Source organism: Phoenix dactylifera, chromosome 2, assembly GCF_051530095.1.
Source record: "Phoenix dactylifera cultivar Ajwa chromosome 2, Ajwa_hap1_PhDact_Kaust_v1.1, whole genome shotgun sequence".
NCBI classification, from domain to species: Eukaryota; Viridiplantae; Streptophyta; class Magnoliopsida; order Arecales; family Arecaceae; genus Phoenix; species Phoenix dactylifera.
Window position 1 is genome coordinate 461,491 of NC_143191.1, and position 17,329 is coordinate 478,819.

At 37.0% G+C, this 17,329-nt stretch overlaps 1 protein-coding gene across 8 annotated transcripts; it reads left to right on the plus strand.

Annotated features, from left to right (window-relative positions):
- The first annotated feature begins 1,793 nt into the window (after positions 1–1,793).
- On the plus strand, positions 1,794–15,172 carry LOC103714737 (putative cellulose synthase A catalytic subunit 8 [UDP-forming]). Of its 8 annotated transcripts, none has more exons than XM_089928611.1 (10): positions 1,796–5,061; positions 5,207–5,392; positions 6,877–7,179; positions 7,347–7,692; positions 10,998–11,135; positions 11,248–11,373; positions 11,459–11,671; positions 12,688–13,104; positions 13,384–13,734; positions 13,895–15,172. In XM_089928611.1, the coding sequence occupies exons 3-10, from the start codon at positions 7,133–7,135 to the stop codon at positions 14,474–14,476; spliced, it is 2,220 nt and encodes a 739-aa protein (XP_089784737.1). In that variant the 5' UTR covers positions 1,796–5,061; positions 5,207–5,392; positions 6,877–7,132; the 3' UTR covers positions 14,477–15,172. The 8 variants fall into 8 exon arrangements, with proteins under 8 accessions (XP_088570926.2, XP_089784737.1, XP_089784739.1 ...); XM_089928613.1 differs by having other exon boundaries at positions 6,913–7,179; positions 7,324–7,692; XM_089928614.1 differs by having other exon boundaries at positions 6,913–7,179; positions 7,330–7,692.
- Positions 15,173–17,329: the final 2,157 nt, after the last annotated feature.

Below are 17,329 nucleotides of genomic sequence, written 5' to 3' on the forward strand. Positions count from 1 at the left end.
AAGAGAGTGTTTTACCCACTTTGAAGCCAGTGCTCCGCCCTATCTCTTCCGATGAGGATGGGCATTGTGAACTCTCTCTTCAACCCTAGGACCGTCCACCTTTCCTTTATCCTTATTTTTTTCTTCCTTTCTCTTCTATCTATATCTTTGGTAGAGGGGAAGATGTGCAATTCTACATGTATGGACTTGACCATTATAGAAACTTAGATCTATCTAGTCAAAAACACTATCAATTTCTTTGAGCAATGGTATTAAACGAACATCGTGAAAACTTGGATTCTACTAGTTAGAAACACTATCAATTTCTTTGTGCAATGATACTAAAAATATTATGAAACTTTGATTCTATTGGTTAAAAACACTATCAATTTTTTTGAATAATGGTATTGAATTATGAGGTCGGATGATCCATCCTAGAGAATATGCTCATGAAACTTTGTCCCTATAGAGGGGTAGCAGATCCGACACTCGGGTAGCAGATCTGGCGCTTGAGCAACAATTCGGCTTGGCCGGCATCCTCCGAATAGCCCAGAAGTGGAGGGTGCTTGTTAGGTGGAGGACACGGTGCATGGGCGGTGCACGAGAGGCAAGAGGATGTTGGATGCTCGAGGTGAAGAAGCTATGGTTTTGGGAGAGGATAGAGAAGTTGGGAATGGCGGGCGCTCGAGAGGAATGCTCAAGGCGGAGCAGCTATGGTTTCGAGAGAGGACGGAGCACTTGGGAGTGGGGGGGCGCTTGAGAGGACTTTGGAGGTGCACGAGAGCCGAAGCAGCTAAGGTTTCAAATTTCGTTGGGAGGGAGAGGGAGGGAAAGGGTGGCACGCTCTTTTGTTATTATTATTATTATTATTTTTTAACTTGGGAAGGAATATTCAGTCCACATGGTACGATTGGATATGCCTGGTATCTATAGCCGAGCTAGCAGACTGGGTATACCTAATAATTTGTCCTATTATTCACAACAAGCTTAAGAAAACTTTTGACTTTAACTGGCATCGTGGTCTTCCACTATATGAACAATTCTGAAGAAAGGATTGATATGGCTATGTTGGATATGAGATGTTTAAGGTGGGTTAAGTTCCCTGAATATGGTTGATTTAGGCAAGATCAGGTGGCAAGCACTTAATCAATGTAGTATTGATGTCTGGATTAAGTTAAAAATTCCATTGCGTAAAGATTTGATTTGGTTATCGAAGTCTTTAATCCAAACCGCAAACATAGAACCCAACTGGAAATCAAGCGGATATTTATTTACTTATTTATTTATTTGGTAATGAGCTCAAGTTCATCGTGAATTATAATAAAATCACGCTATAGAATTTATAAGAGAATAACAAAATCAAACATGCCATAGCTCTAATTCTTATTTCAAAAAGAAAGCTTCAGGGCAATGCATTACAAAAATATCAATGGATTAGATAAGCACCTTTCTACATCGGGCTGATCCTATGAATTGCTGCAATTTCTGATTTTTTGTGTTTAAAATAATAAAAATAGGAAAAGAGGAGAAAGAGAAAGAAGATGGATCACTTAGATCATCCTACCTCTTCAAAGGTGATTGACTCCCATTAAGTTCATCTCTAAGTCTAACTTATATATTTAGATTGGCCCTCTGGATTAACAAGAGGACATTTACTTTTAATAAAATAAAAAAAAGTAAACAAATTATAGAAAAAAGATAAAATATGACTTGTTTTCATGGGTTTGCCTTTGTGATACCGGTGATCGCATCATCTGTCATGTCGCATAATATGCGGCATTCCATGAGACCGCAACCGCATAGGTTCTTTTCTCACCGGTAGCGGCAGCTGGGCCTCCTCCAGTTCCCTGCCCCTCGGAGCCCCCCCCCCAGGGCTTGTCTTTCGCGAACTATATAACTAACTCGGTCTTACAGGGAGCTTTCCATGGCAGCTGATCCCCTTCCCGTGGCGCTCTCTCTCTCTCTCTCTCTCTCGCTCTCCCCCCCTTCCCCGACCCGCCCATGGAGCTCCGCATCCCTGCCCTCAGGACCGGGTCTTGTTCCTCTTTCCGTTCTTCTCCCGGTCCCCCGGCGCTCCACGCCCTCCTCCTTGCTACCTTCTCGGGCCATCTCCAAGGGAACGGGGGAGACGAAGAGGAGGACATGGACTATAGTCCAGCGAGGGCTATCTCCCTCTGATGGAGAAACCGGTGAGAGAACGTCTCGACCTTGTTTACCTTGAATCATCTCTTACAGCGCTGTCCTTTGAGGCTATGGGGTTTGTGGTAACATGCTGCATTTAACCTTGTTTAACTTTTACCGTGATTGGATTGCCTATTATTGGGAAACATTGCCTTTTTCTGTTGCTCTGCAATACTTTGTTCTGATTGAGGGATGAAAGATGGGATCGTTTCTTTTCTTTCCCTTCTTCCTTTGTCTCCGCTAAATTCTGCAAAGTTCTTGGCGTTCTGCTGTCTAAGTGGCTTGGTCGAAAGACATCGGTTCGCACAAGCATAACTCATCAGTAGGAAACTTGGCCGGTTCATAGAATTTTATGTCGGACTACATGATTGGTGGAATGAAATGTCGTATGAACCCCCTAAACATGGTAAATTACAAAGATAATTGGGCAGGATAATTAATGCAGTCTAAACGTAGACTGGAATGTCCATGTACTACTGCACTTTATAAGGTTTTTCTCATTTGAGATAAGCTAAATGTGATCTGCAAGACTGGCTGAAGTACTTGAAAGCTTACTAGGTGAAGACAAGCATGGTTACATGTATGGAAGTACTAGATAGACAACGGTTAGAGAATATTTTACATTTGGATCTTAATTCATATCCTTTTATGCATTGGAAGTCAAATTCCTAGCTAAGGCAAATATGCATAAGAAAGGGGCTTGGCAAGAAACCTGTGCATCTGTTTGCATGCAAGGAGAGCTGTTGTGCTAACTGTTCATTCTCGTGGAACGCAACCATGCTAGGTTAATTTAGACTTGGAAAGAGTCTAGGAGAAATAGAAAGGAACAAATATCTTACAAAAGAAATGCCTTTCATTTCCAACGCATAACTTACAAGCCAAAAAGGCAAATTGAAACTTAATCTAAATACTTTTCTTTGTCATGTAGACTCCATTGAAGCCTAGAGATCTCCCTTGTTGCATTGGCTTGAAATAAATTAACATTAAAATATATTTCCTGCCAACTAGCCTTTTGGTTTTGGTCTTCAGGTTCCTCTTGCCTACAGGAACCTTGGCTGTGTATTTGGTACCTAGTCATATGACTGGCATTAGGTTCCGAGGCCATTTGACAATCTCAAACTTCACAGGTTGTAATTTGATATGCAAAGTTGTCTGCCATCTAGCCATATGGAGGTCATGCTTGAATGAATTAATTTCATGAAGTACAACCAGCTCCAGTTTTGGACCAGATCATGGCAAGTAAATTTTTCCATCTTAGCTTCAAAAGTTTCAGGGACTTAGTGTAAACTGCAAGGGCTCTCTTTTGTATATATTCACAGCATCCAGAGATAGCAAGCTTGCTTCTTCCCTTGACTACAAACCTGGAGCTCTTCTTATCAAGTGTCTTGGCCTTGCCTATAACCTTGGACCCCCTAAGAAGGACGACTTGTCTTCCCTCATCAGCTTGGTCTAATTCATGCTCTTTGGTTGAAAAGGTAATAATACATTGTGGCTGGGTTATCTTGTCAACTTCATTGTTTCCTTTCTGTTAGAGAACTTCGTGTTTGTTTTTCTTACTCCATCTTAGTTGTAAAAAGAATTGATATGATACATTGGGCCTTTGTAAGGGAAATACTTAAAGAGATTTTTCCTTGTTAACTGGAAGACTTGTTGTGAAAATAGGTTTGAAGGTGCTTTAGGCATTAAAACTTACGCGTAATGAACTTAGCTCTGATCCTTGGAAGTCCCAAATTCACTCTAACTCCTACAGGCATCAACGAATAAGGTCCTATTGAAACGGGACAGTGTCCATGGTACCATTCTCATAGGAAAACATGATTGAGACAGGTGTGGAACACTAATTCTCTCTTGAATTTGGATGTTCCGACCTGTCCCAATCATCTGAGTTGCATCCCTGCAGTAGGATGGTCCGGATGAACCTAGATACTTTTTTTATTATTATTATTTTTACTTCTTTTTTTTTTTGACTATTTTGGTCCATCCCAACCATATCCGATCCCAATACCATACCTTCTCAGGAGCATACCAAGACGAAGCCTAGCACTGATATTTAAACCCCTGACCTATGTTGTCGCCTTCTTGGTCATAATTAAGTCTCCTTAATGTTTCATCAGCTTTTTGGAAGGCCGGGAGTATCCATCAGTGCATTTTATGACTTAATGAAATGAAGTACAAAACATTCAGAAAACAGCATCAAGAAAAGTAAAGATTCTTAACATGATTCGAAGATTTTTCATGCTTCGAAGATGTAGATGTAGCCATTCGTACTAGTGTTTGGTAATTTCTTGCAAAAGCTCTGTCTCTTCTGGATCTATCTGTGGAAAACTGAAAATCCTCTTATTCCTCTGCTTCCATATAGTCCACTAGATTGCCATAACCAACTTGTTGCAAGTAGAAGTACAGATCCAGGCCAATCTTTAAATTGTAACATTTCCTTACAACTCTTCTGAATTCTTCTTGTCAATTTATGTCTACATGACAAACGAAATTCAATATCTGTAGCATCATTGCATAGGAAACATGAAGGAGAATGGAGCTAATTCTCTTAGCAAGATCGCCAGCAATTAGCTATTTATAGTGATAATGACATATCACACTATCCAAGCAAGACAATTGTTCCACTAGATGTTCCTCAAAGGAGAACTATCTGGAAGGCTCTAAAACTTAGTATTTATAGTCACCTTTCTCTTTCTGCATTTGCTTTACGTCATTTGAATGGCTATCCATTATAATCATTATCTTGGACTCATCACAGTCTGTAAGCAGTGTTTTCGCTGGTGACAGGCATATACTGGGCTACCCTCTCATTTCATAAAGAGGTGTACATTCTCATATCCATCTTTTGGCATTTGGGGTGGGAGAACAGATTATTTCCTTCCTTCTCTGTACCATGCTATTCTGGTATTTGCTTTGCTAGGCATTTTTAGTTTTAAAACTTTCTTCTCCACCAAATTGCAGGGAATTGTGCATGCGCCTTTACATCTTCATTTTCAACCTTTCTGCTCATTGAAGTTTCATGATTGTACTTCCTTTGTATCATTTCCAGATATCCAGAAGTACATCCATAGGCATCAGTCCTTATGAGCTTCAATACTCCTTTCTGGAAGGAAAGGCTTCAGCAGTGGAAGCTTTCTCAGCAGAAAATGTCATGCACAACTAGAGGGCATACAGCATTTCTTAAAGTAAATGATTCTAGTCCTCTTTTGGAAGTGGAAAGGGATCAATTAGAAAGGTATGAAGTTTTTGACGTATCATAGTTTTCATATCTGCCCGGATGATTCTTGATTTACCATGGAAACTTTGTCTAACTCATGGTTTTATGGGTAAAGCAATGGAACTCTCGCTATTACAATAAGCTATACAATGTTCAGTTATGTAACTTTAGTTTTAAACTTGGTAGAAGTTCTAGTAAAATTTAATATTATGGAATATATTTTTGATTGCTGTCTCCTCAGTTTATGTTTTTTAAGATTTTTTTTATTAATCTCAAATGAATGATGTGTCCAAGTTGGTAACAATTTTTGCCTCTCTTTTTAGTTGTCTGCGACTATAAGAGTTCTGCTTACTTTGACAAGTTTAAGCATTGTCACTAGATCTATGATTAATTCATTTTGAACGGGGCTGTTTCTTAGCAAAAGAATTCTACATATGAGTAAAAATTTTATTAAGCGGTTTGTAATCCATTTTTATGAAGAGTTGCCATGCATGTATATTGGTGGATAAGAGGCTGTTATTTATCCTCAAAGGATTAAAGGGTTGAAAAAAAAATAAAGAAATGAGTGATAACAGTTCATGCATGATAATATATGACAAGGATAATTAACAAATTCTGGCAATTGATGTTGAGAAAAAATGTATCATAATGAAGAAAAAACTTCTACCAAAAAATAAATAAACAAAACCCAATGCTAATAACATGCATGATGCTTCCAACTCATGCTTCTATAATCTATAGCATGATTCTGAAATTACTGGAATCTTTTGTCAAATGTTTCTCCTTGATTTTATAAATAAATTCAAATAAGTGTTTATGTACCAATGATTCACAAAATACAGTGAATATCTAAACATTCAATATTGAACTTATAATTCTTGTATAAGTCAATGCATTAACTGACATGTTTTTATTGTTTGTTTTTAGATCCAATCATTATAGTTTTCATTATTCCTGATTTTCTCTAGCAATTTGCCCAATTTTTTGGCTGCCAATCAAGTTTTTAGATTTAATTGCAAATCCTGAATTATGACTGGACGATGGAGTGCTGACGAGTGTGGGGACTCGTAGTCCTTATGTCTACAAACTTGTAAGAAAAAAAATACGGCTATCCTCATGTCATGTATTATTTGAAACAAGGGGTGTTGATTGGTATCTGAAAATGTTGCAGAGCCCTACAAACATAAGTGTCTTGAAGTCTGTTCGAAACAAATGAAGTTATATGAAGCAAGTGTCCGGTTAAGAATGAATATGCTGATGGTGCATCAGATAAAATTGATCATATAAGATATTTTGAAACTTTGTTTTTATATAAGATATTTTGAAGCATTTGTTAATTTTGTTTTCATTGTCTCAATAGTATACTATCAGAGGATGGAATGACATCGAAGGACTTTCTGAATTGTTATGGGGTTTTATTTCTTTTTAGGTAGTTTGTAAAACGATTCGAAAGTGCCTATTTTTTTATTGTTTCATTAATTGTTTGTACATTTTTTTTCCAGTATATGCTTTTGAGTTATTTTCTTCCCTGCTTCTAGGGATGAGGAACTTCGTCAGCCACTTTCTAGAAAGGTGTCTATCCCCTCCTCAAAGATTAATCCATATAGGGTTGTTATAATCTTTCAGATTGTAGCATTAGCATTCTTTTTCCAGTACCGGCTTGTTAATCCAGTCCATAATGCATATGGACTTTGGTTAACCTCAATTATCTGTGAATCCTGGTTTGCTTTATCTTGGATTCTGAATTAGCTCCCCAAAATGCAACCTATTACCAGGACAACATATCCAGAACGCTTATGTTTGAGGTAAATCTCTCTCTCTCTCTCTCTCTCTCTCTCTCTCTCTCTGTGTGTGTGTGTGCGCGTGCGTGCATGCTCGTGCACGTGTATATATTTCTGGATATCTATTTTAATTTTCTAAGTTTTTCCTGTCCAACATATGTGTATAAGGTGCAGAATCATCTTCTTTTCAGACATAACCAACCAGGAAAACCATGTCAGCTTGCCTGCATTGATGTGTTTGTTACTACTGTGGATCCATTGAAAGAACCACCCCTTGTCACATCAAACACTGTGCTTTCAATCCTGGCTGTGGATTATCCATCTGAGAGGGTTACATGTTATGTCTCTGATGATGGGGCTTCACTGTTGACTCTTGAAACCCTATCATTAACCTGTCAGTTTGCTAGGAAATGGGTGCCATTCTGTAAAAAATTCAATATTGAACCAAGGGCTCCTGAATGTTATTTCTCACAGAAGGTGGATTATCTAAAGCACAACATATGGCCAACATTTGCTAAGGAACGAAGGACAATGAAGGTACTAAGTCTTCGTGGCTGTTCTGTTTGATTTTATATTCATTTATTTTCTAATTGTTATATCGGAACTACCTTTATGGTAACTGCCTGTAGCCTGCTGGAAATATACATTTGTGTGCTTGTGAAACCAAAATTAATCTCCATAATTGTCTATTGGACAAATCATAATCATTATTGACCACTTACATTTAATTGCAGAACAGGTAGAAACTTGTGTATGAGTTATTCATGCTGCATACACGCATGACTGCCAAATTGTACATGAATTGTGTAAGTAATAATGTTTTTATTTATCCATGGAATGAACAAAAATCATTTACTTCTGTCCTAATAGATTATTAAAGATCTAAAGGAGTACCAAGGGTCAACATGTCCATGTGTATTGTACCTTACCCTTCAATTTTGGTCACTCGTAGGTGTCGCATTTTGATGATTGTCAACCTCTACTTCATATCGCTTTATATCAAGGTATATCACGTGATTTACTAGATAACATTTATTTAAGCCTATTTACAAATGAACTAAGGTGCAATTCATTTTTTTCAAGAAATACAATGGAGATGCCACCACCAGGTTTTGAAACCTAGATATCTCGTAAGAGGATAGGGATGGCGACCAACTAAGCTAAGGATGGTCGGTGAACTAAGATGTGAAGACCCATGCAAGCGTGTGTTCAGTCCCACATCAGTTATGCTATAGGGAGATCTTGGATATTTATATAGGATCAAGAAACTTAAATAATTTCTTCTAGTTTGGGATGAGGTCCTGAGTTGTTATAAATGATATCAAATGGACCTAGCTACAACCCATGTGTGACAAAGGAACACAGTAGCACGGGCTCTTTTGGGGTTGACCACGGGCCAATTATGGTAATTTCGATTGGATTTGACTATATGTAGACCTTTGCCTTGCAAGAATGTCAGGGCTTAAATTGGGAGAGTACGTGGGGACCCACGCAGGCACATGTTTTGTCCCACATTGGTTGTGCGCTGAAAAGATTTTGGGTATTTTTATCGGACCAAGGGACTCAAATAGTACCTTCTGGATAGTCTTTTTGGATGAGGTCATGGGTCATTACATAAGATTTGATTTAGGATTGTTATATTGATACATAACTACATGACTTTATCTTTCATGATTCATTACTGAAAATCCTCAATGGCAAATCAAATTTATATAGACTAAAGGGAGAGCCAGATATTTTGAAAAAACAATCCAAGATTTGAGCTTAATAGCTCAGATTTTGTGAGCGACAACAATCAACAAATAAGTGAGATAACCATAAATTTTAAGTTGGTGACTAATGAAGAAACTGATATGGAAGGTTTAGATTTGGAGGGAAGTTATGCTGTGGCTTTTAGGCTGTAAATTCAAGTGATTTTTCATAGTAGGGGTCTATTAGATTTGAGAAGTATCTTTTCATGAGTTGAATTGTTAGGAAATGTGGACAGAAGAAGAAAGACAACTTAAGGTCAAAGCGCAGCATGATTTCCGTGGAGTTTATGAGGAATGAGAGATCCTCTGCATATATTTGTTTGGATATTGGCATATTTGACCATTTGATGGAGCTGACTTTGCTAAGCTTGATGTTACATTTGATAAGTTTGATGCACCGGGTAGTAGTTGATTTTCTGGCTTGAGTTGTTTTCTTCGGATTGGTTACATAAGCTTACTTATTGAGATCATATTTTTTGAATTTTGTGGGTGATGTGGAACCAAAGAAGAAAGACAACTCAAGGTCAAAGAGCAACATGATTTTCTGTGGAATTCATGAGGAATTAGAGATCCTCTGCATTTGTTTGGTTGAATGTAGGCATATTTGACTATTTAATCTAGCTGATTATTCTGAGCTCAATGTTACATTTGATTAGTTTGGTGCGCGACTAGTAGTTGATTTGCTGGCTTGAGTTGTTTTTTCAGATTGGGTATATAAGCTTACTTATTGAGATCATATTTTTTGAATTTTGTGTGTGGTCCCCCAACACTTAAGCTGACTTTTTAATCATTGGTTTTTGTCTCTTAATCTTGTTCCTGCTGCAAGCCATTAAACGGCAAAGCATATTGACATTTTGGGGGTTTTATGATCTTTTGTTAAGCAACAAGTTTGAAGTGCTCCATTTTTGATTGATCAATCTGTGATATAGTTGGCGGTTCCTACAGGGCGCTCTCTTTGTTCAATAACTTGTAAAATAGTTCTTGACGGAAAAGATATATTCTGTTAAATAATGACCCTTGTAGTTCTGATCGCCTATTTTTTCTACATGCAATCCCTGTTCTTTCAATTTTACCCTCCTTTTGAGTACATGTAAGGATTTTCATAATTTGGAATCAACATTTTTCTAGGATCAGAGCTTCTCTCATGGTTTGCTAATGATTGGACTACTGAAAAAAATATGATTATCTATGCTCCATGGTACCTAAAATGCATTCAAAAGTAGCCTAAAATTGTTGGCAAAAGCGTCTGGTGATCAATTCCAATGATTACCCTTACAAGGCTTCATGATTCTGCAGCATTTGAACTCCTGTAGAATTTGGTTTTTTTGGAGAACAAGAACATTGTTTAGTGGCTTTGGAAAAGGTTGGGGACTTGAAGTGCATCTGCAGAGCCTATATTACTTGAAGTAAACAAGATTAATTTCTTGAAGCAAAATGATTTTTCTTTTCAAAATTTTAAAAGGAAAAATTGAAAGAAGACAATACCTCCTAAAGATTTAGATTATTTAATTTCATTAGGTTGGTAAAGAATATTGCTTAGTTAATTTGATCTTAGAATTTCATATAAACAATATCTTATTCCTGGTGATTACTTCATCAGGACTAGCTAGCTTTATTTTCTCCAGTAAACTTGAAATTTGATCGTCATTTAAAACTTTTAGTCCTTGCAATTTGTGAAGTCTGTGGTACGAGTTGATTTGATTTTTTGCATTTCGGTGGATGCATATAGAAGGTCAGTTATGTGAATCTTGTGGAGGTCTTCCTTTGCCTCCATGGATTCTTTTTATCTGCTAATAGTAGTAGGGATGCTAAATCTGGTAGCAGCCATGCAGAAGTGACAGAGAGAGAGAGTTGTTCATAGGACGGTTACACGATTATGAGATGTCATTGCGCTGTCAGTTTGATTTGTTTGTAGTCATCCCTTTGTGTACCTTTTCTTCACATGAATAAAATCTTGTTTATGACCAAAAAAATAGATAAGACATAAAGAATGAGTATTGCAGTTGGCTTTACTTTCAGAAGGTTCTGTCTCTTGTTTAACCATGTGTGGTCACAGTAACTTACATATTCTCTGACTTCGTTTGTCTTCAGAGGCAATACGAGGAATTCAAAATCCAAATTAATTCCTTAGTTGTGAAGTTTCAAAATGTCCCTTGTGATGGATGGATTATGAGAGACGGCACTCCATGGCCGGGAAATAACACTCAAAATCATCCAGGAATGATACAGGTTTTTATCTCCTTTTCTTTTGTGCTTATATATGTTAGGCTGTGTACACTTATTGTTTATGTGCCCCATGTACCAACTTTTGGGATGTGTTGAAATGAGTTTTTTGCTTTAGATACTATTAGGCCATGGTGGTCTACATGACAATGAGGGTAAAGAACTTCCACAGCTTGTTTATGTCTCCCGTGAAAAGTGTCCAGGTTACGAGCACAACAAGATGGCAGGAGCTTTGAATTCTCTGGTAAATTATTTGTGATGTTTCATCAATTGAGGCATTGTAAATATAACATCAAGAAAAGCTTAGGAACTTGTTGATCAACCTGCAGGTTCGAGTTTCTGCCATTCTGACAAATGGGACATATATTCTAAACCTTAACTGCAATCACTATGTCAACAACAGCAAAGCTTTCCTAGAAGCCATGTGCTTTATGATGGATCCCAATATCACAAAGAAGGCATGCTATGTTCAGTTTCCACAAAGATTTGATGGTATTGATTCCAGTGATCGGTATGCTAGCCACAATACAATCTTCTATGATGTGAGTCAAGACATCCATATAAACCAGTGTTGCTTTCTACCAGATTTAAATGCCTCTTGCAACAAACTTAAGAACTGCAATCTCAATTACATATCTTAAAAAGGCCATCAAGATTCGGTATCATGCTATTAACCCTGATAACATAGCCAATCCAAGCATTAGCTGGAACTTGATTGTGTGTTGCAGATGTATGAAGATGTTTTGATTCTTGATCTGGATGTATATGCTTGCATGTTTGATGCACATCCTAAATTGCATGCATCTAAGAAAGCATGTATGCAGTTATATTCATCCATGATGCATTTATACATTTCATATGTGTATCAAAGCAGCAATGCTTCCAACATACTTATCCAGAACTGACTAAATATGGAGAATTGATCCATATGCATTTAGGTAACTGACTTGTTAGAGGATTAAAATTTTGTGCTTGCAGACTTGCATAGGGTGCTAAGAAATTTATGCAGTATTTAATAGCACATATTCCATGATTTTTCATGATCAATATCTATATAGTTTTTTTTTATTTGTGAGGGAAAATATGAAAGTATCTATATAATTAAGAATGGTTTTCATAGGTAAATGGATGTATCAATAGTTACTACTGTAAGTTTTATTATCTGAGCACAACATTCTTCGAGTTGCATCTGCGCTATAGTGTGTCATTTTGCAGTCAAGAACATTTGCTTGCAAATTCCAATTCTGTGGAATGCAGTCCGTTCTAGATAGTACTCCCCTGCTGACATGCGCCAATATGTTTATTTATATACATGAGGTATTGCTGATAACCAAATAACCTACTCTGGGTAATTCTGGTATAGATGTAATATATGATTGCCACTTTGTGGCAATTCTGGCACTTGCCTACTATAACTGTGTAGTGTCACTGTTGCTATGGAAAAAAAATCAATTTGATAAACTTCTTTTCAAATAAACCAATTTGATAGATGGGTTTCTTCATGAATTGTTTTGCAATTTGTTATCATAATCTATGGAAGTCCTTGTTATTTGTGCAGATAAACTTAAAGGGTCTTGATGGAATACAAGGGCCCTTTTATGTGGGCACTGGATGTTTCTTTAACAGGAAAGCTTTATATGGTTATGACCCTCCTTTAGAACCCAAATGTTGCAGATTTAGCTGGGGTAGACCAGGAAAGAAATACTTTGCTGATGGCTGTGGTTATGCCCCTACCCTATATCTGGAATCAAACAACTTAAGTATATACAACATGGAACCAAGTAGTGTTGAAATGGAAAATCCTTCTCTTTTTCTGAGCTTGAAGAAGTTTTTTGGTCGGTCACCAACTCTCATTGCTTCGATAATTGTCAAGGATGATAGATTCTCAACATCTGCAACACGTGAGGATCTCTTAAAAGAAGCAATTCACGTAATAAGCTGTGATTATGAGGAGAATACTGCTTGGGGAAGAGAGGTAATTGCTTATTGTACAATAATTGATCCCCATAATCTGCTATGAATTCTTACTTTTTTGTATATTCTGTTATTCTGGGTGTATGTTTTTGAATTTGTATGTCTATAAATTTCTGATAATTTGAAAAAAAAACCTAATTATTAATGCATATGTTTGGAATGAAAGTTAATTATGGCTAGATAATGGCCAGTGGGAGGCAAGGTATCTTTAAGAAATGAAGTTTGAATATGTTCTGGTTAATTTTTCTCTGAATTGCTAAATTATCCTTGTTGTGCACAGATTGGTTGGATGTATGGCTCTCTGACTTCAGATATCCTTACGGGTCTTAAGATGCATGCCCGAGGATGGAGGTCCATATATTGCATGCCATTAATTCCTGCTTTCAAGGCAATTGCACCAATCAGCCTCTCTAACCGTTTAAATCAGTTGCTTCAGTGGGCCATTGGTTCAGTTGAGATCCTTTTAAGCTGGCATTGCCCGGTATGGTATGCATATGGTGGCAAGCTTAGGTTATTAGAAAGAATAGCTTACATCAATGCTACCATTTACCCCATCACATCCATTCCCCTGGTTATATACTGCACTCTACCAGCTGTCTGCCTTATCACCGGAAAGTTTATTGTTCCACCGGTATGTTGCATGAACTGAGAAAAAAGCTTCAACTGCTAAATAATTTTTCTTTATGAACCAAGAAAAAACAAAAGGGAAATTTTGGAAGGTGTTTGTTTTGAATGCCACACATGTTATAAATCTTGTAACAACTATTATTATTATATTTTCAAAATTGCAGATCGGTGATGTTGGAAGCATCTTGCTCACACTTCTTTTCTTCTCAATTATTGCCACGGGTTTTCTTGAAATGAGGTGGAGTGGTGTTGGGACCCAAAAGTGGTGGAGAAGCCAGCAGTTGTGGGTGATTGGAGGGGTCTCGCCCCACTTGTTTGCAGTTATTTATGGACCAATGAAGATTTTAATGGGGAAGAAAGCTAATTTGACTGTGCTGACTGAAAACTCTGTTGAAAATGATCTCAAGGAGCTATATGCTTTCAGATGGACTTCTCTTTTGATATTGCCAACAACAATAATTCTCATTAATTTATGTGCTATGGTCTCTGGGATCTCTTCTGCTATTAATAGTGGGTATGGATCTTGGGGTCTACTGTTTGCCAAGCTGTTCTTCTCATCCTTGGTGATCATCCATCTATACCCATTCTTGAAGGCCTTGGCAGTCCGCCAGCAACGAATCCCAACAGTCGTCATAGTTTGGTCACTTCTGCTTGCTGCAATATTCTCTTTGTTGTGGATTCGCATGAATCCATATGTTACAAGGTTTACCGGACCAAATTTTCAGGAATGTGGAATTTATTGCTGAGTTTGATCTCTCAGGACTGCCCACCACATTTGAACAGTGGCAACCATTTCAGTCTGTTCTTTAAATTTATCAGAACCATTGGTTTTGGTGTCAACTCTTGCTGAGTTGAATGAAAATTCATTTCATGGAAGACATTCTTTTGTAAAAAGAGCATAATTTGAGTCAACTGCAGGTTTCAACTGTGTCGCACTTATGTTTATGTGGATGCCATGTCTGGGTAAGCTGAGAGAGACTCGGTAGTAATCATGATGTCGGGGAACTTCATTCAATGAAACTTGTGGCTAATTTTGGTAGGAATATGAACGAATCTGTGAAGTCAGCAATGGAGTCAGTATGGATGCCCCCAGCCAATGGAATATCGCATAATAGATGGCCTAACGCTTGGGAAAACTTTCATCGCATATGTATCACAAGTATCCTTGATGCTTTGAATTAATTTCCCCGCTCCTTTCAGATTGAGAGTATTTATGTGACTTTGGCTTCTGCTTCATGTGTTGGATAGTTCTTGGTCTTTGCTTGCTTGTTTTCGTTGCATTCTTTTTGGCTTTTGGTATTCGTAAGAATTTGTCTTCCTTTTCCTTGAGACTCACGGTTGATGGAATATAAGATCTTGGCCTATTGCTTGTATTATTGGTACGGTTTATTCTCTCTTCTTGCTCTGCCAATAATATCCAAGTCTTATTTTAAATTTTTTAATTGAATTCGTACTTGCATAAGACAATGGTCGTTGTCATATCCCTAATTGCTTCAAAAATGCATCTTTGGTTGGTAACTGAGTTTCTGATGCATGACTGCATTAACAGTAACTGATTCTCCATTTTGCCTCCCTGTGAAAACCTTTAACAGTGAGGCCTAATTGATAAGCCTTCTAAGTAGGCTATAGTATGAATTTACATGCGATTTTTTTTTTCTCCCTTCCCAGATCATGCATTGTTGATGTTAGTAACAAGTGATCAAAGAGAAGAATGCAAACATCTAAACGAGGAGCTTCTCAGATGTGATGCATGAGCACCAGAATAGAAAGATTACAACCCTAGAAACTAGAAAGCACATGAAGATAAAAAGTCTGCTGGGCCAGCATTTCTCAAAGAGACAGTGGACCAAAACATACAACGAAAAAAGATGCTTAAGTATCTAATCATACTTACCCTTTCACATCTATAAATAGAAAAGAGAACGTATTTTTCATCTATCAAAACATCTCCTTTCCATCTGAATAACATTAAAATTAGAGAAGAGAATTGAGAGCACTAAGTAAGTAAACTCAAGTGCTCCCAATAAGTATTTGAGAAGGAAATTGTGTTCACATATAAGAGGAATGAAAGAGATTGCTTCAATCAAATTTTGCTGATTTTCAACATATCCGAATTTGGCTAGTTCGGATTCGATCCCGATTCTCCTTTGTTAGAGTGCACTTTAAGAAAAATATGAAGTGCTTCGTTGTATTTTAGGAGCGGACCGTCATCAACTGTTTGCATCTAGACAGGGCGAATTTTACTCTAAAGGAAGCACATTCTATAGCGTGCCTCGAACCGAATAACATCAAAACTTAATTTATTCATTTAGTGTGGATAGAAAGCTATTAATTAAATATTTAAAATAAAACAATAAAATTATATAAAAGATTATTTTCAACACTCTCCAAATGCATAATATATGTATTCTCCTCTTCCATCAATTAGCATTTACCTGAACGCTCTGGTCGAGATCATATGCGCAGCTTTCTGCCCAACTTCCGGATCAAACTTGTATCCTCCTTGTGAATTCATTAGAGCAGCTGTTTTCGATAAGTTATATTTACTAAGCAGTAGACAACATCAAATCAACTCTTCGGAAGTATATACAATATCTGAACCAGCATTCCTAAGCTGGTTGGCATCTCTCTCCACTTATGAGAAGTCTTAGGATTTGTTTGTTGAGATGTCCAGGCTTGAAGCTTTAAGCCTGGTGGTGGCATCCTTACTGTATCGAGAGAGAGAGAGAGAGGGAGGGATTTGCATCTCCAAACTTATACAACTCTACCTTGTTGGTTTAAGGCAATGCATGGACGCAAAAGAACCAGAAGTAGACGGTTGATTGCTTACAAGACTCCTTCTCTCCCAGGCTTCTTGGAGCTCGGCCAAAACTCGTCCGCATCTCCTGTCCAAGTGAGAATCTTTCTTCCTGCCTCGCAATCTGTAAATTTGCAGAGAAAATTAAAACAAGGACAGAAGCAAAGAAATCACCAAAATAAGTTTTATTTCTGCTCCTATCTCGGGGGCGGCTTAATGCATTTGGGTGCCTAAGAGGCTAAGACGAACTCACTAAGAGAAACATTTTTTAAAAAAAAATGATGAAAAAAATTTAATAAATGCAAAATATTTTAAAAATTTATTTAAAAATAATTCGTCTAATTTTTTGAGATGCAAAATTGCTAATCAAATTTTTGTACTAAAGATTCATTAAAATACTATTTTCAATCGATAATATAGCTAATCCATTTAATCTTTCTTGTGACATAGCTGACGACAAATAAGATTTTATCAACTTTAATTTTAAAAAACTTCTTTCAACAGAAACAATTGTTACATGTATTGCTAATAATATCCTATAAGCAATGTATGCATTTGGAAAAGAATTTATTTTTTTATAAAACTTAAAGTATTAATAGGGTACAAGTTTTTGTTTGTAAATTTTTTTTAAAAGTTTTAACTCTGAAAATAGATCAAAACCATCAATATCAGAATATTCACCATGCTTCAAAAAATTTTCAAGATTAAGACAATACCTTTTCAAATCCTGTTTATTCAAAGATTTTAACTTTCTAAAATTAAACAAGAAACCAAAAACATCTTTATATATGGTAAATTGTTC